The 25,002-nt window shown below is 44.9% G+C and overlaps 1 protein-coding gene across 3 annotated transcripts in view; it reads right to left on the bottom strand.

The window, feature by feature from the left end:
- The window catches only part of PARP11 (poly(ADP-ribose) polymerase family member 11), a 71,573-nt gene that overhangs the window by 14,252 nt on the left and 32,319 nt on the right, over positions 1-25,002 (bottom strand). For all 3 annotated transcript variants that reach the window (XM_029597314.1, XM_029597313.1, XM_029597311.1), the window contains exons 5-7: positions 24,325-24,397; positions 24,114-24,244; positions 15,027-15,178 (exon numbers count right to left, since the gene is read on the bottom strand). In XM_029597314.1, coding sequence (XP_029453174.1) covers positions 15,027-15,178; positions 24,114-24,244; positions 24,325-24,397 — 356 coding nt within the window. The remainder of the gene's footprint in view (positions 1-15,026; positions 15,179-24,113; positions 24,245-24,324; positions 24,398-25,002) is intronic.

Raw genomic sequence — 25,002 nt, 5'->3', positions numbered from 1 at the left:
GAATGCATTGCCAGATTCATTAAGATTACTATCCAATCCAATTCACGTCAAGAAATCCTTAAAAACCCACCTGTTTCAGATTGCTTTCAAAATTACTTCAAATACACATTAACCACTTTACACACCACATAACCATCCATTTTTCAGTTTTCCCCTCACATACCGCTATAATGTAGAAGATGGCACTTATCTTGTTTTTGTTAGGATTTAATAATTTATGAACTTGTTTTATTGTATTTTTATTTTATTATAAGATTTGTGTAATTTTTAATTATGTTATTTTATTTTTATGATTTGTATCTTTTGTACTCCGCTTTGACTAAACCTTGTTTGGAAAAGCGGTATAGAAACATTTTAAAATAAATAAATAAATAATAGAGCAAGAGAACGGATATAAACCGTGACTCGTACAAGCGGAGTACCTCTTCTACTTCAGGTCATATAGACGTCCTAGTAGATGGCCTCCTGGGCTCCAACACGACCCAAGAGAAGTCCAAGGGCTGTAAAATCAGCCATTCAACATCCACACCACGAGGGATAAGGCTTGGGGTTTGGGATGATGCAAGGTGCTTTCTTGATTTCCCACAGTGTTCGGCCCGATCTTTCCCTACCGCCGAGGGAGATGGAGATGACTCGGCCCTGGAACGAGAAGAAATGGAAGTAGGCCGGTCCCCAGTGTCCATTTTGACCTGGGGGTCAGGTGCAAGAGAAGACAGCATGGGGCTGGCAGCTACCGGCTCCCTTTTCCCTAAAAGTGTCAATGCCGAGGAACCAGACATCCCTGGGGCCAAACAGCTTCTTCATTTTGTCAAGGCACACGTGGTGACCCTTGGGGGTCATTTGGGTACAAAAGTAATACCCACTGACATTGTGCGATGCTCCCAGGCACAAGATACAGACCTCGTGAGGGTCTGTAGTGGACATGGTCTGGGGGCACCGGCAAAACCCCGATGATGCTATTTAAAAAATTAACCGACGAGAGGTCGATGGTCGGCGGTCACCGGAAACCAGCACTGTTGGGGATCGACCGCAAGGAATGCAAAACTCACCGCAACGCCCACTAACTAGGGCCAAGACTATGTCGAGGGACTCTGCGCAGGAACAGAACCAAGAACGCGAGCTCCATGTCTGCGAGGCGACAGCTCTGTGGAAGAGAGACTGAAGAGGGACCCCGCGTGGACGTGCTCAGTCTGCCACTCATACGTTTCTAGAAAATTTGACAAATGTTTTCCGTGCCAGGCTCCATCTGATGATGTCACCCACTCGTGAGGACTCACATCCTGTTTGTCCTGGGAGAGCAAATTTTACATGAAAAAGGTCATTCAAAGTGCAGGCTTCTGAAGTAAAAATATAGTTTACAACGATATGCATATTATAATTACATGCACTGCTGTGATGCCAGTGAGGAAGCCCTACAAAAAAAACCCCCCTTGGACCCATATGGAATTAAGCCTATTTAACCCTCAGAAAGCCATGAATAAAATGACCTGCAAATTACAAATACAGTAAACCTCCCATGCTGAAACAGCACTAACTGCCAGCACTCAACCAGTAACAATCCCTCCTATGAAAAGACAGCACTGCAAATATTTCAATTCATTTTTATATAATCACCTTTACCACCAAAACATGGGACTCAAAGCAGTTTACAGAAAACATTAATCTATATTTATATCTATATCTATACACACATACGGTACATATACGATATATCTATCTATCTATATACACACATTTACGGTATATATACGATATATCTATCTATATACACACATAAGGCTTGTGTCAGTTGGTCTGTCATAGTGTGGCACTCTGGCCAGTAGATAGCATACGAATATTGGAAATTGTTTAGACTGAATATAGCTTATAATGTTAAAATATGGAATTTTCCAGCTTTAAGGGTCAAGTAGAGAGCATAGAAAACTGTGCTAGGCCCTAAAACACCAATACACATCCTATTAGGAAAAAACAGAACAAATCAGGCTGCTATAGATCCCTACACAGAAATTACATGGTAGCAGAATATCTCACCTTGATCACACATGCAGAACACAGACCCTCACCAAATACAGAATAAACAAGCTGATACAATACAGCACGCTCAGCTGAGCACACTGTTTAACCAGCGGTTGGACGCACATGTACATCCCCTTATACTATATGGGGATCAGCATGTCCAAAACGCGCAACCAAACCTTCACGAAACTAATAGCGCTCATCACATGCAAATGCATGTTGATGAGGCAATTACCTATTCCCCCCAAATACAAAAAAAAAAAAGTGCGTCCAATCTGCACATTTTTACATCAGAAATTAATGCCCGAGAGCAGGCAATTTCTGAGCAGCCAAAAAAAAGTGTATAGAAAAGAAGAAAATACTGCTTTTCTGTACGTCCTCTGACTTAATACTGTGGCAATATTAAGTCGGAGGAATCAAAAAATTAAAAAAAACAAAAATGTGCTGGCAGTCAGGTTAGGAAAAGGGATGCTCAATTAATGAGCGTCCATTTTCCTAACTGGCTGACAGCCACCTCTCCTGGGCATCCACTGCCAAGGAGGCGCTAGGGGTGCACATTTGTCCCTAGCGCCTCCTTTTTAGCGCAACCCCTCATTTAAATATTCCATCGCGTGCCTAGGGGAGGTGGCTGGGTGCACGTTAGGAAAGTGGACACTCAACACTGAGTGCCCGTTTTCCACGCGGGATTATTATATCGGCCTGAAAGAATCATAAAGTAGAAATAGAAACTGCAACAAGCCAGACTCTGCATGCAGTGCAACAATGGAAAAACAGATAGATCATCATTACTCATAAAACAATAATAAAATCAGGAAATATAAAACATCATTCACAACAGTAAAACCATATTAATAAAAAGAATAAATATTTCAACACAACTGATGAATTGAAAAATATTCAATAATTAAGCTCATATACATATCTTTTAAAGTTCCCAAAAATAAAAATTTCAAAACAGCAGACACATTAAATAACATACAATAATAGTCATTAAAATTAATAAAAGGTTTCTTGCTCTCCATACCTGGAATCTTTTGATTTCCAGTCACCCTGAGATTGCCCTGGAGTGGGGGGGGGGGGGGGGGGCTGCAGACAAACTTTGCCCATGCTCTCTCTCCTATACACACATTAACACCATAGGTTCCTTCTCTCATACACACACTAACACATAGGTTCCTTCTCTCATACGCACACTGTGTTAGTGTGTGTATGAGAGAAGGAACCTAACACAGTGTGTGTATTAGAGAAGGAACCTATGTGTTAGTGTGTGTATGAGAGAAGAACCTGTGTTAGTGTGTGTATGAGAGAAGGAACCTATGTGTGTTAGTGTGCATATAAGAGAAGGAACCTATGTTTTAGTGTGCATATAAGAGAAGGAACCTATGTGTGTTAGTATGTGTAAAGGGAGAAGGAACCTAACACACATAGGTTCTTTCTCTCATACACACACTAACACATACCGGTAGGTACCTTCTCTCATGCACACACTAACACACATAGGTTCCTTCTCTCATACACACACTAACACATAGGTTCAGGAAAATTAGTTCTTACCTGTTAATTTTCATTCCTGTAGTACCACGGATCAGTCCAGACCGTGGGTTGAGCCTCCTGTCCAGCAGATGGAGACAGACCAAAACTGAAGGGTATCCTATATCAGGACAGAGCCTACCCTGCATCCCTTCAGTCAAAGCAGAAAAGTATAAGGACAACGAGTATAAGGTCAAGCAAGTAACGAGATAACCAATAAAATTGTTAAGTGAGCAATAGAATAATTGAATGAACTCTGTAAATTAGCACTCTTGTATCCAGTGTCATCTTAAGAGATGCTTCCGGGGCCATTAAAGAGAATCCAAGAAAAGAACTTTCAAGAGAACCTGTAAGGACAAGAAGAAAACTTCGAGCGGAAAGTAAAGACGGGAGGGCGTCTGGACTGATCTGTGGTACCACAGGAACAAAAATTAACAGGTAAGAACTAATTTTCCTTTCCCTTTACGTACCCGGATCAGTTCAGACCAAGGGATGTACCAAAGCTTCCCTGCATAGGGTGGGATCAAGACAGTCCCACTCGAAGGACCTGCTGTCCAAAGGACGCAAATACTGGTGCCCGAACATCCAGACGGAAAAGACTAACAAAGTATGGAGGGGCTTCCACGTAGCTGCCCTGCATATCTCCTGAGATCACCAGACTCTCCGCCCATGACGTAGCCTAAGAATGCAAAGAATGAGCCTGAAAACCATCCGGAATCGCTCGGCCATGACAGATATCGCTTCCTGCAATCAACGAGCAATCGCGGTCTTGGCAGCCTAGATGCCCCTATTGAGCCCTCTCCAGAGGACCAAGAGCTGAGCCATGACTCGGGACACATTGGTAACCGGAATAAAAGGCCAAAGAGCCCGCTGCACAACAAGACACCTAAGAACAACCCCCGACGTACCCGCTATATCATCAGGAGGAAACTGGGAGGTCCACCGACTGAGTTACATGGAAAGAAGAAACAACCTTGGGCAAGAAGGAAGGTACCGGCTAGGGAGAAGGAAACCAGAAACGCAGCCTTAAGCATCAAATCCTAAGGAGTAGGCCAGCGGAGAGCTTCGAAAAGGTGCCTCACAAGGAGCCCGAAGAATCAAGTGAAGACTCCACGAAAGACAAGAAGCCCGAACCATCGGATGTAAGCGTTTTGCCCCTTGGAGGAACGAACGACACCCGGGTGAGCCGACACTGAACAACCAACAATGCTGCCTAAGTGGGAGCCGAGGGTGGACACTTGGACTCACAGGGAGCTGAAAAACAACCGTTAGATAGGTCCTTAAGAAGAAGAAAGACAAAAACCTGGAGTATCGGGGCTTTACAAGCTGGTATGCCAGAGTCTGCACATGCAGTCTCGAAAGCTTCCAGACCCGGTCATAAGCGAGAGAAGTAGATGGCTTCCAAGCCAGCAGCAGAGTGGAAATAACTTCCTCTTTGTACCCCTTCTTCCTCAATCTCCGCCGTACCCACCAGGCAGAAGCGATCCACCTGGTCAAAAAATACGGGACCCTGCCGGAGTAGGCATGGAAGATGGACGAGCCAGAGAGGACTATCTGCTGCCAGGTTTATCAGGTCCACGAACCATGGTCTGAAGGGTCACTCGAGTGCTACAAGAATGACCGGACCCCTATGAAGCTATATTCTTCTGAGAACGGTGCCCACTAGCGGCCACGGAGGAAACGGGTACAGAAGGATGTCGTGAGGCCACGGAAGGCTCAGGGCATCCATTCCCTCCAAGCAGTGCTCCCTCCGGCAGCTGAAGAACCTGGGAGCTTTGGCATTGCGCAAGATAGCCATGAGGTCCAGGCGAGGAGGATCCCACCTGCGAACAATTTGATCCATTGCTCCGTCTGATGACTCCCACACGCCGGGATCGAGGCGGTGACGACAGAGGCAATCGGCTTGCCCATTACTCTTGCCTGCCCTGTGGAAGGCTGTCAGACGACCCAGGTGCCGTTCCGCCCCCGGCGAAGAGGTTGCCAGTTGTGAGAGCCACCAGGCAACTCTTGGGGCCCCCCTGCCGATTGATTATAGAGCACCGTGGTGGAATTGTCTGAGGGAACGCGCACTGTATGTGGCGGATCAGAGGAAGAAAAACCGTGAGGGCCAGAAGCACCGCTCAAGCCTCCAGGCGATTGATGCGCCGGGGGACTGGACTGGGGACCAGTATCTCTGCGTAGCCTGGGAGAGGCCGACTTCGCTCCACCCTAAGAGGCTGACATCCATGGTGACTTTGAGTAAAGGCCTGTCCTTGAAGAGGGGCGCTAGCAACAGCCACCACTGTATGTCAGCGATGGTAGAGTCGGGAAGTGGTAGCACCGTCTGAAAACCATTCAGACACGGGCTTCAAGTGGGAGAGCGAGGCATTCTGTAATGGTCTCATATGCGCAAAGCTCAGGGGACCAGGCCGAGAACGGAGGCCATGGTCCCCAGAACCTGGAGATACTCCCCTGCCATGGAAAATGGGAGCGAGAGAAGGTTGAGCACATGGTCCATACGATTAAGCGCCCGGGCGTCCGGGAGGAATACCATACTGACTCGGGTATCAAAGCGTGCCCCCAAAACTTCCTGGACCTGGGAGGGATGAAGGTTGCTCTAGGAAAATTGCCTATCCCCGCAAGGGAGGAAAGAAGAGCAAGGAACCGGTCGACCGCCATTCCAGAGAGACAACTACCTTGCCCGCACAAGCCAATCGACCAGGCAGGGATGGACTAAGATTCCGGCTCGGTATTCCTTCCAGAATAAAACAAGCTTTTTTTTTTTTTTTGGCTTACAAAAAGCATAGTTGAAGGCACTGATGAGAACTGAACTCAGGACCCCTGGTTTACAAGAGCAGTGCTCTAACTGGAGAACGGCCACCAATACCATCATGACCTTTGTAAAGATGCGCGGAGCGGTGGCGAGTCCGAAGAGTAGGTCCCGGAACTGGAAGTGTTGGCCCAGAATGTGGAAGCGGAGATACTTCTGGTGCTTGCGTTGAATGGGTATGTGGAGATAAGACTCCGGCAAAACGAGGGAGACCAGATATTCGCCTGGGCGAACCGCTGCTATCACCGCCCTCAGGGTTTCCAGGCAGAGACGGGGTACCCTGAGGGCCCAATTGACCCTCCTGAGATCCAAAATGGGACGGAAGAACTGTCCTTCCTGGGCCCGACGAAGAAGATGAAATACTGGCCGACGCCTTGTTCCTCCACCGGAACAGGGACTACGGCTCCCAGATCCTGGAGCCTGGTGAGAGTCTGGCAGATAGCCGCCTGCTTCCAATGCCTGCCAGGAGAGATGATGTGCAAATCCGGCAGAACTCGAGCAAGCTCCGAAAGCATAAATCTTCTCTATGACCTCGAGGACCCACTGGTCCGATGTGATCTTTGACCCACTCCTGCAAAAAACGGGAGAGATGTCCACCGGAGGCTGGCCGGATCTCATTGGGAAGCGGGCTTTGCGGAAGAATGTGCAGGAAGAAAGATCCTGCTGAGGGCGGTCCTCCGACAGCTTATGGAGCAAATACTCACCCCAGGATTCAATAAGCTGCTCCAGGTCCTCACCAAAAGCAACTTACCTTTGGAAGGAAGTGTGCCCAATTGAGACTGGAAAAGGGGGTCCGCCGACCAGTTGCGCGGCCAGAAGAGGCCTGTGGCTGACACAGGGAGACCATTGCTTTGGAAAGTACACGGAGGTCGTAGAGAGCGTCCGCCCCATACGCCACAGCACCCGCCAGTCGTTCAGCCTGCTCCGCCTCTGCAGACGGGAGGTTCTGGGTGCCGAGCAATTGTTGAGCCCACCTAAGGCTTGCCTGCTGCATGAGACTGCTGCAGATCGTCATCCAGAAGCCCAGAACGAAGACTTCGAAGATTCGCCTGAGGAAAATTCAGGCGTCCGGTCTTGGCCATCGTTAAGAGCGGTGGAGCCTACCACCTGGATAGTGGTGGGCTCGGTGACCGCAGAGATGGAAGAATACACCTTAGGAATTTTAAGCATCTCCAGGCAGTTGCCGGGAAGAGGATAGAGCTAGTCCATAGCCCTCCCCACGCGGAACCCCATCTTGGGAGCTTCCCATCCCAGAGGAGCAGCAGCTTGTGCATGGGATGGAACCGGAAGGTACGTGGAGGCGCCCTGAGTCCCGCCAGGACCGGACCCACATGAGCTGGCATCGTGACTGAACCGCCGCATCTGGAGGGACCTCGACATCCTGTTCCATTAGTAGAAAAGGAAGGAGGGGCTACAGCTCCACCCCTTGAAACCAATGGAGCACCCGGGGAGTCATCCCCTCAGAGGGGGACCCGGGAGAGATAAATCCGCATCCGGATCCTGGCCCGGAGCTGAGGCGGATCTGGGGGGGGGGTGTACCCCCGGAACCAGCCTAATCCTGACTGAGCTTGGCGCATCCGGCCCCACCGTAGCGAGCGGAGTGGGCATTCGTGGAATCTGTTCTGGTCAAGATGGTGAGACGGACAGTGAAATGCTAAGAGAAATTAGGGAAGCTAACCAAATTGGTAGTGCAGTAATAATGGGAGACTTCAATTACCCCAATATTGACTGGGTAAATGTACCATCAGGACATGCTAGAGAGAAGCGTTGAAGACGCCATTAGCATCTCAGTAAACTACCTAAAATCGATCAAAATATTTCTGAACCAAGTAAAGCTATGCTTAAATATGAACAAAACTGAATGGATCCTAATAAAAAGAAACCACTCAGAACAATCTTCTCAAATGCCCTACATTCAAATTGACAACATTAACACTCAAATGAAGAATCCAATAAAAGATCTAGGTATTTGGCTAGATAATGAACTGAACCTCAAAAAATGCATAGCAATAAAAACGAGAGAAGGCTTTCACAAACTCCAGATTCTCAAACATCTCAAACCTCTTCTGTACCCGAACGATTTTAGAACTGTTCTACAAACTCTCATTTTCTCTAGCCTTGATTATTGCAACGCACTTTTCATTGGGCTACCTAAATCCACACTGAAACCTTTACAATTACTGCAGAATGCCGCTGCTCAAGTTCTCACTGGCAAGAGGAGATATGATCACATCTCACCAACCCTAAAAAACCTACATTGGCTACATAATGAAATTTACAAAGGTAACAATTCTTCCCTGGATAATATGATCGCAATTCACAAATCACCCCGCTCAACAAGGACTAATGACAAATTGCAATTAATCATTCCCCTCCTATCATCTGCGAAACTTGCCATTACGAGAAATAGAGCCTTCTCCATAGCAGGTCCTAAAGAATGGAACTCTATTCCATCTTACCTAAGTTCTATCAGAGACTCCAAATCATTCAAAAAAGAACTCAAAACATGGTTGTTTAGACAATCATTCACAGTCTGATCTGGATAACCTTAGCCTTTATCATTTTGTATCCCAAACCTTCCTTACTAAGAACCATCTAAATTGATTTGTAAATTGTTATCTACTAATCTGTTATTCTCTGCCTTTACAGAGATGTTAACTAACACTTATTTGTACTGACGTTACAACATGTTTCATGTACGAAGTTGTTTTGCTGTAAACCGGGGTGAAGGCACTCTGCTATACTTCGGCATAAAAAAAGAATCTAAATAAATAAATAAATAAATAACGTTCCTGGATAGAATAAATGATAGCTTTATGGAGCAATTGGTTCAGGAACCGACGAGAGAGGGAGCAATTTTAGATCTAATTCTCAGTGGAGCACAGGACTTGGTGAGAGAGGTAATGGTGGTGGGGCCGCTTGGCAATAGTGATCATAATATGATCAGATTTGAATTAATGACTGGAAAAGGAACAGTATGCAAATCCACGGCTCTCGTGCTAAACTTTCAAAAGGGAAACTTTGATAAAATGAGAAAAATTGTTAGAAAAAACTGAAAGGAGCAGCTACAAAAGTAAAAAATGTCCAAGAGGTGTGGTCATTGTTAAAAAATACCATTCTAGAAGCACAGTCCAGATGTATTCCACACATTAAGAAAGGTGGAAAGAAGACAAAACGATTACCGGCATGGTTAAAAGGGGAGGTGAAAGAAGCTATTTTAGCCAAAAGATATTCATTCAAAAACTGAAAGAAGGATCCAACAGAAGAAAATAGGATAATGCATAAACGTTGGCAAGTTAAATGTAAGACATTGATAAGACAGGCTAAGAGAGAATTTGAAAAGAAGTTGGCTGTAGAGACAAAAACTCAGTGTAAAAACTTTTTAAATATATCCGAAGCAGAAAGCCTGTGAGGGAGTCAGTTGGACCGTTAGATGATCGAGGGGTTAAAGGAGCACTTAGAGAAGATAAGGCCATCGCGGAAAGATTAAATGATTTCCGCGATTGACAAACTGAAGAGCAGTAAATCACCTGGACGGGATGGTATATACCCCAGAGTTCTGAAGGAACTAAAAAATGAAATTTCAGACCTATTAGTAAAAATTTGTAACCTATCATTAAAATCATCCATTGTACCCGAAGACTGGAGGATAGCAAATGTAACCCCAATATTTAAAAAGGGCTCCAGGGGTGATCCGGGAAATTACAGACCAGTTAGCCTGACTTCAGTGCCAGGAAAAATAGTGGAAAGTGTTCTAAACATTAAAATCACAGAACATATAGAAAGACATGGTTTAATGGAACAAAGTCAGCATGGCTTTACCCAAGGCAAGTCTTGCCTCACAAATCTGCTTCACTTTTTTGAAGGAGTTAATAAACACGTGGATAAAGGTGAACCGGTAGATGTAGTATACTTGGATTTTGAGAAGGCATTTGACAAAGTTCCTCATGAGAGGCTTCTAGGAAAAGTAAAAAGTCATGGGATAGGTGGCGATGTCCTTTCGTGGATTGCAAACTGGCTAAAAGACAGGAAACAGAGAGTAGGATTAAATGGACAATTTTCTCAGTGGAAGAGAGTGGACAGTGGAGTGCCTCAGGGATCTGTATTGGGACCCTTACTTTTCAATATATTTATAAATGATCTGGAAAGAAATACGACGAGTGAGATAATCAAATATGCAGATGACACAAAATTGTTCAGAGTAGCTAAATCACAAGCAGATTGTGATAAATTGCAGGAAGACCTTGTGAGACTGGAAAATTGGGCATCCAAATGGCAGATGAAATTTAATGTGGACAAGTGCAAGGTGATGCATATAGGGAAAAATAACCCATGCTATAATTACACAATGTTGGGTTTCATATTAGGTGCTACAACCCAAGAAAGAGATCTAGGCGTCATAGTGGATAACACATTGAAATCGTCGGTTCAGTGTGCTGCGGCAGTCAAAAAAGCAAACAATGTTGGGAATTATTAGAAAGGGAATGGTGAATAAAACGGAAAATGTCATAATGCCTCTGTATTGCTCCATGGTGAGACCGCACCTTGAATACTGTGTACAATTCTGGTCGCCGCATCTCAAAAAAGATATAATTGCGATGGAGAAGGTACAGAGAAGGGCAACCAAAATGATAAGGGGAATGGAACAGCTCCCCTATGAGGAAAGACTAAAGAGGTTAGGACTTTTCAGCTTGGAGAAGAGACAGCTGAGGGGGGATATGATAGCGATGTTTAAAATTATGAGAGGTCTAGAACGGGTAGATGTGAATTGGTTATTTACTCTTTCGGATAGTAGAAAGACTAGGGGGCACTCCATGAAGTTAGCATGGGGCACATTTAAAACTAATCGGAGAAAGTTCTTTTTTACTCAACGCACAATTAAACTCTGGAATTTGTTGCCAGAGGATGTGGTTAGTGCAGTTAGTATAGCTGTGTTTAAAAAAGGATTGGATAAGTTCTTGGAGGAGAAGTCCATTACCTGCTATTAAGTTCACTTAGGGGCGGATTTTAAGAGCCCTGCTCGCGTAAATCCGCCCGGATTTACGCGAGCAGGGCCCTGCGCGCCGGTAAGCCTATTTTACATAGGCCTACCGGCGCGCGCAGACCCCGGGACTCGCGTACGTCCCGGGGTTTTCGGAGGGGGGCGTGTCGGGGGGCGGGCCCGGTCGTCGTGGCGTTTCGGGGGCGTGTCGGGAGCGTTTTGGGGGCGGGTACGGAGGCGTGGCTACGGCCCGGGGCGGTCCGGGGGCGCGGCCGCGCCCTCCGTACCCGCCCCCATGTTGCGGCCCGGCGTGCAGGAGGCCCTCTGGCGCGCGGGGATTTACGTCTCCCTCCGGGAGGCGTAAATCCCCCGACAAAGGTAAGGGGGGGGTTTAGACAGGGCCGGGCGGGTGGGTTAGGTAGGGGAAGGGAGGGGAAGGTGAGGGGAGGGCAAAGGAAAGTTCCCTCCGAGGCCGCTCCGATTTCGGAGCGGCCTTGGAGGGAACGGGTTAGGCAGCGCGGCTCGGCGCGCGCCGGCTATACAAAATCAATAGCCTTGCGCGCGCCGATCCAGGGATTTTAGTGGATACGCGCGGCTCCGCGCGTATCTACTAAAATCCAGCGTACTTTTGCTTGAGTCTGATGCGCAAGCAAAAGTAGGCTGATCGCGCTTCTTTTAAAATCTACCCCTTAGAGAATAGCCACTGCCATTAGCAATGGTTACATGGAATAGACTTAGTTTTTGGGTACTTGCCAGGTTCTTATGGCCTGGATTGGCCACTGTTGGAAACAGGATGCTGGGCTTGATGGACCCTTGGTCTGACCCAGTATGGCATGTTCTTATGTTCTAGGGGAGGGTCCTCATCCTTGTGAAAAATTAGCCAGAGGAGCTTTGTGCAGCAACAGCACAAAATCCTTAAGAAAAAACATGGCCTTAGTTTCCTAGGAGGGGGGGGGGGGTGGTGTCAGGGTCCTCATTAGGAGGGCATCGGACTCAAATTGGCTAGGGAAACTTACAAATCAGAATCCCCTCCCCCCTGCAGCACCAAATCGGGAGTTGCACGAAAAACTAAAATGTCCGCGGTTTGCTGAGACGGGAACGGCCTGGCCATGCGACAAAAGAAACGCCTCAGGTCACTGACTGACTCTGTGCCATGGAGGGACCCTCCCCGCACGGCAGGCAACCAGCACAAACCCCCTCGCGGAGGAGCCGTAGCGAAAGCTCCCCGCGGGATAAACAGGAAAGAGCTTGCGGCATGACTGACAGGGCCGAGCCGCGGGAAAATGCCGAGCAGGGGAAAACAGCTGAGCAGTGCTGGAGAGAGGAGCGAGTGCAGGCGATCGAACCCTGCCCGCTCCCTTCTCTGACTGAACCAGAGGTAAACCATCTGCCTTCTGTTACACTTAAAGATCTCAACTTAGAGTTTCTCTTTTTTTTTTTTTTGTAAGACAGGGGAATGAGCTTCTCTGTTAGTGCTGCCGGGGAATTAAAATGTCCCGGAGCCAAGGCAGGTATTTAGGGGGAGTGACTGGACCACCAGTACTGCCCCAATTACACTGGTCACCGGGAAGGGAGCCTAGACTGAGGTAACTCAAGGGGCAAGCCCATCTAGGCCCCGCCAAAGCGAGGAGACAGCGCTATCCGGGCCAGGATCCGGATGCGGATTTCTCTCTCCTGGGTCCCCCTCTAAGGGGATGACTCTCCGGGTGCTCCTTTGGTTTCAAGGGGTGGAGCTGGAGCCCCTCCTTCCTTTTCTCCTAATGGAACTGGGGGTCGAGGTCCCTCCAGATGCGGCGGTTACAGTCGCGAAACCAGCTCATGTGTTTTAAGACTTCAGAAAAAAACATTTTTTTTTAAATATAAAAATATAAGTTAAATATAAATGAGAAGAATACTTGCTTGAGCAATATAGAGAAATAAACCCCGCAGGGTAAAGATAAAGTAATGAAGAAAAGGAACCGCAAGGTGAGCTGCCTACATCTGCTGGAGACAGATAAATACTGAAGGGATGCAGGGTAGGCTCTGTCCTAATATAGGATACCCTTTTAGTTTTGGTCTGTCTCCATCTGCTGGACAGGAGGCTCAACCCACGGTCTGGACTGATCCGGGTACGTACAGGGAACTTCTCTAATACACACACTAACACACATAGCGGTAGGTTCCTTCTCTCTAACACACATAGGTTCCTTCTCTCATACACACACTAACACATAGGTTCCTTCTCTCATATGCACACACCAACATACATAGGTTCCTTCTCTCATACACACATTAAGACACATAGGTTCCTTCCACATCCCTGTTTATTGTATTTCACTCTCTTGTTAATTTGTTACAATGTAAACCAGCATGATGTTCCGACGAATGTCGGTATATAAAAATCAACAAATAAATAAATAACACACATACTGGTAGGTTCCTTCTCTCATGCACACACTAAGACACACAGGTTCCTTCTCTCATACACACACTAAGACACACAGGTTCCTTCTCTCATACACACACACTTGCTCACTCTTCTCCATTTCCAGAAGGCACAAGCAGCAGGCAGCAGCCTCCACCTTCAGCCCACATAGCCGAGATGACTCCTCAGGCCGACCTTACTCCTGCTCCTTTCTTCTAGCCATGTGCGCTGGTGCTGCTCCTGCTTCTTCCGACCCCAATGACTGAATCTCCTTCCCCTTACCAATGTGGGCCCGCGAGACACAAATTCCTCTTCCAGCCCCATGCTGGAGGGAAGAACAGAAAGCCGCAGTCGCTACAGTCTTGTCACTACTGTGCTACCCCCAAAACTGATGTTTTAAGCAGCCGCCCAGCCCTTCCTCTGCACTCTCTCCCACTCATAACCCCTCCCTCCATGCAGTGTTGCTCCCCACCATTGTTCCCACATTTCTACCTCATTAACAACACCTTTCCATTCATTCACACACCCTCCCCTTCCCACTCACCTCCCAGTCCTTTTCCTCCTCTCCCTCTCTCACCCCCCTTTCCATGTCTTTTCGCTCATCCCTTCTCTTCCCAGTCGCTCACCCCCGTCACCCCTTTCATCCCCACTCACTCTCCAAGTCACATCCTCCCAAGCTTTCATTTCCTTCTGGCCCGTTGTGGATGGGATCCCCATGGGCACTTTCACCTTCTGGTGCCGCTGCCCGTCTTCCTGCCTGCAATCGCCGGGGATCCCCACAGGATGTTATCATTTGGCGGCGGCAGCAGCAGCACCACGCATGTCTTCTTTCTGCCTGCGAGGTATGGGAAATCTGCAGACAGCTCATCTTCCCACGCCAGCCATGGCGTGTCCTCTTCCTGCCCGCGGAACCTAAGATCCCCACGGGTAGTTCATCCTACGGTGCTACTGCAGAACGCCATCATTTCGGGCGGTGCCGATGCGCGGGTCTTCTTGCTATCTGCGGCGTGCGGGAAACCCACGGGCACATCATCGTCCCACTCTGCCGGGCGTGCTACGTTTGAATGCAAGGTGAGGCAGCCAGCACAGGGGTATTTGGGTGGACAATTCCTGCTGCCTTGAAATTCTGCTGCCTGGGACTGTCGCCTCACCCCTGCCTGTTCTCATGACTGTGTAACGCTATTAAATGGTCTGTATGATGGCTTAAAACAAATGAATAATAAATATCTATAACCTACAAGCAACAAAAATTTTACTAAATGTGGAGATGAGAGAACAGTGCCTACCTTTTCCATATATAGCGGCGTGGATGCCATTTACTCTCCAATCAAAGTTATGAATGCATATCGCTTCCACAAACTCGTTACTGGTGCCGTGAAACAACATCTTCTCGTTAATTTCAGAGACACCCCTTTTCTTCTTCAGCTGAGCTTTTTTCCTGGAAAACGATTCACTGTTTTACATCCATGCGCCTTTTACACAAACTGAAGCAGAAAACACCTCAAAGGACAGAATATTCATAAATGTGAGAATCTCTGGAACAAAAATCCTTCTTTAGAGGGCTCGCTGTCTCCCACTAATTATCTTACCTTGAAGGGTTTCCCTTATGGTGCTGCCCCCTCCTATTCCCCTGCCTGAACCAACACGAGCAGCCATGACATGGGACCAATCCCACAACACCTGATGGGTCTCATTAGCAAAATGTTTCTCCTCTCGTTATAAAATAGGGACATCAGGTCACGACTGACTTTTGTGAGGGCAGCAGTGTAAAGACTTCGGCTATAAAAGGCTTTCACCTGAAGCAGAGTCATCACTGCTGCCTGCCACCTGCATTCGTCAAACACTACGGCGCGCGAGCAACAGATATGCGCTTCCTCTCAAACACTGCTGCTTTACCATTCTTGCAACTCTTGTATTCTTGTAAATATTTCAGCAATCACCGGCAGTCTCTGATCTGTAATCCGGACAGGGAATTAGCTGACAGCAATGCACCACAGGAAGGAATTACTATTATAAATACACTTTGAGGTTGATTCTCATTGCCAAAGAGCTGGATAAGTTGGGACTTCGGCTAAATGACAACATCTTTATATCAGCCCTGATCAGTGGCCAACACTTCGCCAGATAAATACTTAGCCAGCTAAGCAGTGATCAGAGTAAATGGTGGCTGGGACAGAGGCATAATGGGGAGGGGCAAATTAGCTGGATAAGTGGTGATATCCAGCCTTACCTGGTTAAATTATAGCTGGGTAAGTGGTGATGTCCAGCCTTACCTGGTTAAATTAGCTGGGTAAGTGGTGATGTCCAGCCTTATCTGGTTATATTAGCTGGGTAAGTGGTGATGTCCAGCCTTATCTGGTTAAATTAGCTGGGTAAGTGGTGATATCCAGCCTTACCTGGTTAAATTAGCTGGGTAAGTGGTGATGTCCAGCCTTACCTGGTTAAATTAGCTGGGTAAGTGGTGATGTCCAGCCATACCTGGCTAAATTAGCTGGGTAAGTGGTGATGTCCAGCCTTATCTGGTTAAATTAGCTGGGTAAGTGGTGATGTCCAGCCTTACCTGGCTAAATTAGCTGGGTAAGTGGTGATGTCCAGCCATACCAGACACAATCAGAAACATGCTAATTCATCTCAAACTATGTCTAAATACCAGCAAAACTGAATGTATCCTAATTGCCAAAAAAAGTCCTGATCATAAAACAATTCCTCCCTTCCACTTTGATAAGACCCTCGTCCATCTTAAAGAGAGCGTTAAAGACCTGGGATTTTGGTTAGACATTGACCTAAACTACAAAAAACACATCGCTACAAAAATAAAAGAAGGCTTCTACAAACTTCAAATATTAAAACATCTAAAACCTCTGCTTCACCCCCACAATTTCAAAACCGTCCTACAAGCCCTCTTATTTTCCAGTCTGGATTACAGCAACTCCCTTTTGATTGGCCTTCCTAAATCTTCTTTGAGACCCCTACAGCTCCTTCAGAACGCTGCAGTCAGAGTACTAACAGGTAAAAGAAAAACCGATCACATTACACCTGTTCTCAATCAATTACAATGGCTCCCTATTGAAAAAAGAGTAGAATTCAAAGTTCTCTCTATTCTTCACAATGCTATATACAAAGCCGATTACTCCACCTTTGATGACATCATTCACTTACATTGCTCTCAACGAACAACAAGAACGACTAGTAAAATCCAACTTGTGATTCCCTCACTCCCACAGGCCAAATTATCCTCCACCAGAAACAGAGCCCTTTCCATTATTGGCCCTAAACTTTGGAATTCATTACCTCATTTCCTCACCAATCAAGAAAACTTAAAATCATTCAAAAAAGACCTAAAATCCTGGCTACTCAGCCAATCTTTTAAAGACTGCACTCAATGAACTTATAGTACATTAACATATCCTGCTATCTTTCAAAATCTCCTACAATCAATCTCCCTGTTTCATGATGCAGATGTCCTCTGTTTTTCATTGTTCCCAGATATCTCTGTTCACCTACTCAGGGTTTCCACCCTGTGTTATCCTGTTATACTCATTCTCCTTGTTATGTCTTTGCTCATCATTGTTAATTTTTTATATTTTTCAATTTCAAACATCGTTCAATGTAACAAGTTGTTCTGTATGTAAACCGGAGTGAAGGCAACTCTGCTATGCATCGGTATATAAAAAAATGCTAAATAAATAAATAAATAAATACCTAGCTAAATTAGCTGGATAAGTGGTGATGTCCAGCCTTATCTGGTTAAATAAGCTGGATAAGTGGTGATGTCCAGCCTTATCTGGTTAAATAAGCTGGATAAGTGGTGATTGTCCAGCCTTATCTGTTTAAATTAGCTGGATAAATGGTGATGTCCAGCCTTATCTGTTTAAATTAGCTGGGTAAGTGGAGATGCCCAGCATTATCTGGTTAAATAAGCTGGGTAAGTGGAGATGTCCAGCATTATCTGGTTAAATAAGCTGGGTAAGTGGAGATGTCCAGCCTTATCTGGTTAAATAAGCTGGATAAGTGGTGATGTCCAGCCTTATCTAGTTAAATAAGCTGGATAAGTGGGGATGTCCAGCCTTATCTGGTTAAATAAGCTGGATAAGTGGAGATGTCCAGCCTTATCTGGTTAAATTAGCTGGATAAGTGGTGATGTCCAGCCTTATCTGGTTAAATTAGCTGGGTAAGTGGAGATGTCCAGCCTTATCTGGTTAAATAAGCTGGATAAGTGGTGATGTCCAGCCTTATCTGGTTAAATTAGCTGGGTAAGTGGAGATGTCCAGCCTTATCTGGTTAAATAAGCTGGATAAGTGGTGATGTCCAGCCTTATCTGGTTAAATAAGCTGGATAAGTGGTGATGTCCAGTCTTATCTAGTTAAATTAGCTGGGTAAGTGGTGATATCCAGCATCATCTGGTTAAATTATTTATTTATTAAAAAGTTTTTATATACCGTCATTAAGTTATTTACCATCATAACGGTTTAAAATAGGGCACATATCTCAAGGAAATATAGATCATACTTTAAATACAGGGTGCCATTATTATTCGGTAACAATACGACATTAAGTAAAGTATGGTTTATGACGTGGAATTTTCATTGATGAAATTCTCATGGGGGATTGTATGTTTTATTGCTATTCAACCTATCGGTTTGACTACAATTATACGAGGGATAAAATAATTTCCAGGTAGAATCTGGAAGTTGTGAGCTGGGTGCTCTAAGTCCGCTTATCCTTATTTATTTGCTTGCGTCGTTCTCTTTCTTGAAGGCTTGTGTGAAAAGCCAGGTTTTGAGGTGTGTTTTGAAAAGTTTATGATTTCTCTGGAGTCTTATATCAAGGGGCATTGTGTTCCATAATATGGGACCTGCCAGGGACAGTGCGCGTTCCCTAACCTGGGTTAGTCTTGCTGTTTTCACAGGAGGAATGGTTAAGAGGGCTTTGTTTGCTGATCTTAAATTTCTATGTGGAATGTGTACTCGAAGTGCTGTGTTCAGCCATTCTGCTTTTTCATCATGGATTAGCTTATGTATTGTGCAAAGAGCTTTGAACATCACTCTTTGTTCTATGGGTAGCCAATGTAGTTCGGCCAGTGTATCTGTGATGTGATCTTTTCTACTTTTTACAGTGAGAATTCTAGCTGCGGAGTTTTGTAATATTTGCAGTGGTCTTATCGTAGTGTAGGGTAAACCAAGTAGTAAAGCATTACAGTAATCGGTGCTTGCAAATATCAGTGATTGGAGCACTGTGCGAAAGTTTGGTAGTGAGAGCAATGGCTTAAGTTTTCTGAGTATCATGAGTTTAGCATACCCTTCTTTAACCTTTAGTGTTATGTGCTGTTTGAAGTTTAGCTCTGTGTCGATTATTACTCCAAGGTTGCATACCTTGTCGGCTAATTCAATTTTTTGGTTACTGTTAAGAATTATTGGAGTTTGTGTGATATTCATGCTCTTTCTTTCTAAGTGTATGAATTCAGTTTTATCGATGTTAATTATCAGCTCCATTTGGTTGAGTAGGTGTTTTATAATGTCTAGATACATAATGGCTAAACTTATTGTTTTTTCAATAGTGTCCTCTATTGGTAGGATTAATTGAATGTCATCGGCGTAAACATAGTGTAAGATTCCTAGTCCTGCAAGGAGATAGCATAGTGGAAGTAGATATACGTTAAAAAGAGTAGCTGAGAGTGCTGACCCTTGTGGAACTCCTGATTTTAGAGTAATTTTTTCAGATAGAGTGTTTTTAATTTGTACTTGAAATGTTCTGTTATTTAGATATGACCTGAACTATGTGATTGTTTTACCATGTAATCCAATTTCTTCAAGCCTTTTTATTAGTATTTTGTGATTCACTGTGTCAAATGCTGCTGATAAATCCAGTAATATCAGAATGTAATGTTTTCCGCTGTCGAATCCTCTTAGTATATCTGTTAGTGCAAGTAAAAGTGTTTCGGTGCTGTAGTGCTTTCGGAACCCATGCTATGATGGGTAAAGTGGTGATATCCAGCCTTATCTGGTTAAATTAGTTGGGTAAGTGGTGATGTCCAGCCTTATCTGGTTAAATAAGCTGGGTAAGTGGTGATGTCCAGCCTTATCTGGTTAAATAAGCTGGACAAGTAGTGATGTCCAGCCTTATCTGGTTAAATAAGCTGGATAAGTGGTGATGTCCAGCCTTATCTGTTTAAATTAGCTGGATAAGTGGTGATGTCCAGCCTTATCTGTTTAAATTAGCTGGGTAAGTAGAGATGTCCAGCCTTATCTGGTTAAATAAGCTGGATAAGTGGTGATGTCCAGACTTATCTGGTTAAATTAGCTGGATAAGTGGTGATGTCAAGCCTTATCTGTTTAATTAGCTGGGTAAGTGGAGATGTCCAGCCTTATCTGGTTAAATAAGCCCGATAAGTGGTGATGTCCAGCCTTATCTGGTTAAATAAGCTGGATAAGTGGTGATGTCCAGCCTTATCTGATTAAATAAACTGGGTAAGTGGTGATGTCCAGCCTTATCTGGTTCAATTAGCTAGATAAGTGGTGATGTCCAGCCTTATCTGGTTCAATTAGCTGGATAAGTGGTGATGTCCAGCCTAATCTGTTTAAATTAGCTGGATAAATGGTGATGTCCAGCCTAATCTGTTTAAATTAGCTGGATAAGTTTATTTATTTATTTGTACAGTTTTTTTTTATATCGTTGCACAGTACATAAGAACATAAGAAATTGCCATGCTGGGTCAGACCAAGGGTCCATCAAGCCCAGCATCCTGTTTCCAACAGAGGCCAAACCAGGCCACAAGAACCTGACAATTACCCAAACACTAAGAAGATCCCATGCTACTGATGCAATTAAAAGCAGTGGCTATTCCCTAAGTAAAACTGATTAATAGCCATTAATGGACTTCTCCTCCAAGAACTTATCCAAACCTTTTTTGAACCCTGCTACACTAACTGCACTAACCACATCCTCTGGTAACAAATTCCAGAGCTTTATTGTGCGTTGAGTGAAAAAGAATTTTCTTCGATCAGTTTTAAATGTGCTACTTGCTAACTTCATGGAATGCTCCCTAGTCCTTCTATTATTCGAAAGTGAAAATAACTGAGTCACATCTACTCGTTCAAGACTTCTCATGATCTTAAAGACCTCTATCATATCCCCCCTCAGCCGTCTCTTCTCCAAGCTGAACAGCCCTAACCTCTTCAGCCTTTCCTCATAGGGGAGCTGTTCCATCCCCTTTATCATTTTGGTTGCCCTTCTCTGTACCTTCACCATCGCAACTATATCTTTTTTGAGATACGGCGACCAGAATTGTACACAGTATTCAAGGTGTGGTCACACCATGGAGCGATATAGAGGCAGGCATTATGACATTTTCCATTTTATTAACCATTCCCTTCCTAATAATTCCTAACATTCTATTTGCTTTTTTGACTGCTGCAGCACACTGAGCCGACGATTTCAATGTATTATCTACTATGACGCCTAGATCTCTTTCTTGGGTGGTAGCTACTAATATGGAACCTAATATCGTGTAACTACAGCAAGGGTTATTTTTCCCTATATGCATCACCTTGCACTTGTCCACATTAAATTTCATCTGCCATTTGGATGCCCAATCTTCTAGTCTTGCAAGGTCCTCCTGTAATGTATCACAGACTGCTTGTGATTTAACTACTCTGAATAATTTTGTATCATCCGCAAATTTGATAACGTCACTCGTCGTATTCCTTTCCAGATCATTATATATATATATTGAAAGCACCGGTCCAAGTACAGATCCCTGAGGCACTCCACTGTTTACCCTTTTCCACTGAGAAAATTGACCATTTAGTCCTACTCAGCTGAAAAGAAGATTAATTTGGCTGGCTTGGTCGGGTATTAAGAAATTGCCATGCTGGGTCAGACCAAGGGTCCATCAAGCCCAGCATCCTGTTTCCAACAGAGGCCAAAACCAGGCCACAAGAACCTGGCAATTACCCAAACACTAAGAAGATCCCATGCTACTGATGCAATTAATAGCAGTGGCTATTCCCTAAGTAAAATTGATTAATAGCCATTAATGGACTTCTCCTCCAAGAACTTATCCAAACCTTTTTTGAACCCAGCTACACTAACTGCACTAACCACATCCTCTGGCAACAAATTCCAGAGCTTTATTGTGCGTTGAGTGAAAAAGAATTTTCTCTGATTAGTCTTAAATGTGCTACTTGCTAACTTCATGGAATGCTCCCTAGTCCTTCTATTATTCGAAAGTGAAAATAACCGAGTCACATCTACTCGTTCAAGACCTCTCATGATCTTAAAGATCTCTATCATATCCCCCCTCAGCCGTCTCTTCTCCAAGCTGAACAGCCGTAATCTCTTCAGCCTTTCCTCATAGGGAAGCTGTTTCGTCCCCTTTATCATTTTGGTTGCCCTTCTCTGTACCTTCTCCATCGCAACTATATCTTTTTTGAGATGCGGCGACCAGAATTGTACACAGTATTCAAGGTGTGGTCTCACCATGGAGCGATACAGAGGCATTATGACATTTTCCGTTCTATTAACCATTCCCTTCCTAATAATTCCTAACATTCTATTTTATTTTTTGACTGCTGCAGCACACTGAGCTGACAATTTTAAAGTATTATCCACTATGATGCCTAGATCTTTTTCCTGGGTGGTAGCTCCTAATATGGAACCTAACATCGTATAACTACAGCAACGGTTATTTTTCCCTATATGCAACACCTTGCACTTGTCCACATTAAATTTCATCTGCCATTTGGATGCCCAATCTTCAAGTCTTGCAAGGTACTCCTGCAATGTATCACAGTCTGCTTGTGATTTAACTACTCTGAATAATTTTGTATCATCCGCAAATTTGATAACCTCACTCGTCGTATTCCTTTCCAGATCATTTATATATATATTGAAAAGCACTGGTCCAAGTACAGATCCCTGAGGCACTCTACTGTTTACCCTTTTCCACTGAGAAAATTGACCATTTAATCCTACTCTCTGTTTCCTGTCTTTTAACCAGTTTGTAATACACGAAAGGACATCGCCTCCTATCCCATGACTTTTTAGTTTTCGTAGAAGCCTCTCATGAGGGACTTTGTCAAACGCCTTCTGAAAATCCAAATACACTACATCTACTGGTTCCCCTTTATCCACATGTTTATTAACCCCTTCAAAAAATGATGCAGATTTGTTAGGCAAGACTTCCCTTGGGTAAATCCATGTTGACTATGTTCCATTAAATCATGTCTTTCTATATGCTTTACAATTTTGATCTTGAGAATAGTTTCCACTATTTTTCCAGGCACTGAAGTCAGGCTCACTGGTCTATAGTTACCTGGATCACCCCTGGAGCCTTTTTTAAATATTGGGGTTACATTGGCCACCCTCCAGTCTTCAGGTACAATGGATGATTTTAATGATAGGTTACAAATGACTAGTATTCAGGGCCTTATTGAAAAGTGACCTCACCCTGCCCACCTGGAAGAGAAATTTGTCTTTCCAATATCACATCACGGATTCTCTCATTCCTACCAAACAGAAAAATATAGCTAAGCTTCCTGGGTCAGATCTGGAGACCCGCTCTAACTGATCCTACAGAGGAGGCGGCACCACTTCTAGCCATGTCCTCCTTAAAATGATCATGGACTGGCGTTAACAAGTATCTTTGACTTAAAAATCGCACCTAAAGGGTTCCCTTGGCTCAAGATGCCAAGAGTGGATTAGCCAGACGATTCTCGGAAAGCAAAGCCCAGACTTTTCTGATTCCCCTTGCGGAGCTGGCAGACTCAGGCAGCCAAATGGCTTTCAGGTGATTTCTGAGTCATCCTGCTTGCCCCAAAACTGTTAATACACGATAAGCAGCTAGCAGAAATCACATTTACAGTAATAATAAACTCCCCAAAACTCTCCCCCACCTCCCTATTAAAACACTCTCCTTTTGGGGTATTAAGCACATCCTTGCCTGGCTCCAATATGAAAGGCTGCAATACATTTTTTTTTGATGCATGACATTTCTTTTGAATTTTTTTTTTTAAGCAAACCGAGGCTGCAGTGCACTTCCTACAGGTAAACTCACCAGCTGGTCACACCGTGCCACATGAGGGGACCTGGGAGCCTGAAAGCTGATTTCCAGGCTGGACCCATGAGAAAGCCGAGCCCTTGACTCAAGAGTAATTACATGCAATGTTAAACAGGAAACGCAGGGAAGCAAACAGAGGTAGCAAGGACAGAAGCAAAGCAAGCAGCAAGTGAGATGGATGAATGTAACGAGTTTAGGAAATTGTTTTGAACCATGAGCACAATGGAAGAGCAATAGCGGCATGCCAGCTGGTAGAGTTTGCATATCACCTACATTGAAAAGGGTCACACTTCTAGCAGCGCAGACGTTCTCTCACCTGCAGAAAAACTCCCACAAGTCTATGTTTTGAATTCTCTGAACGCGTTTAATGCGGTCGCTAGGCACTGTTTTGCCAAAACGATCAGCAACTTCATTGTACTCGTGTGTCTGCTTGAGCAAGGGAACAAGCTGGAAAGAAAGGTGAGCGTCAGGTCATTTCTGTCCTCCTCCGGCGCTCCTCGCACTGTCATGTAATGCTTAGGCCTCACCTGGTAAGGCTCCTCCGTGTTCACGTTCTCCCAGTGCGCTGGCATGGGGATAGCCTCGTTTTCACAGATGTAACTTCAGGCCACACCACAGAAACAAACAAACAAAAAATATTAAGAAACAAACCCAACCTAGGACTGGCCCTCCACTGCCTCCTCCGCCTCTGTTTTTCACCCATTATCAGAAATCTCCCTCTGAAATTTATTATGACCACTCTCCGATGAAGAGCGTTGGCCAAATTAGTTCTTAGGGTTGCCAATAGGGAACTGGAGCAGAAACAGCTTTGCGGCTTGTTGCCATTTCGGCCTCGTTGGCAGAATGGCCAAAGGGGTGCGACAGCAAGAGCCCTGCAGAGAAGCGAATCCAAGTGCGGTGGAAAGTCAACCTTTAGGCAATGCCTTCCACTGCAAACGCCCAGGCCACTGAACGCACACGAAACGGAGGAATATGAGAGACGGAAGGGTCTCATTTTTACCAAATGACCTTACCCTTCAAGGTCATTTAATTCTGCCTCCTTGCTAGGAATGGCGACGTGAACATCTTAAAAGAAACACAAACCATTTCGGAGCACAAAGAGCTCACCCAGAGTTGGGTCTTCAAAGTAGAGGAATTCCAGTACAAAGTGATTGACCTGTTTGGTCACCAGTTTAACCAGTAAGGAGCTGCAGTGACTCAGCAGC

This window comes from Rhinatrema bivittatum, chromosome 4 (genome assembly GCF_901001135.1).
Source record: "Rhinatrema bivittatum chromosome 4, aRhiBiv1.1, whole genome shotgun sequence".
Lineage (NCBI taxonomy): Eukaryota > Metazoa > Chordata > Amphibia > Gymnophiona > Rhinatrematidae > Rhinatrema > Rhinatrema bivittatum.
The sequence above is the reverse complement of the archived record's forward strand: the minus strand, read 5'-3'. Positions and strand labels throughout refer to the sequence as shown.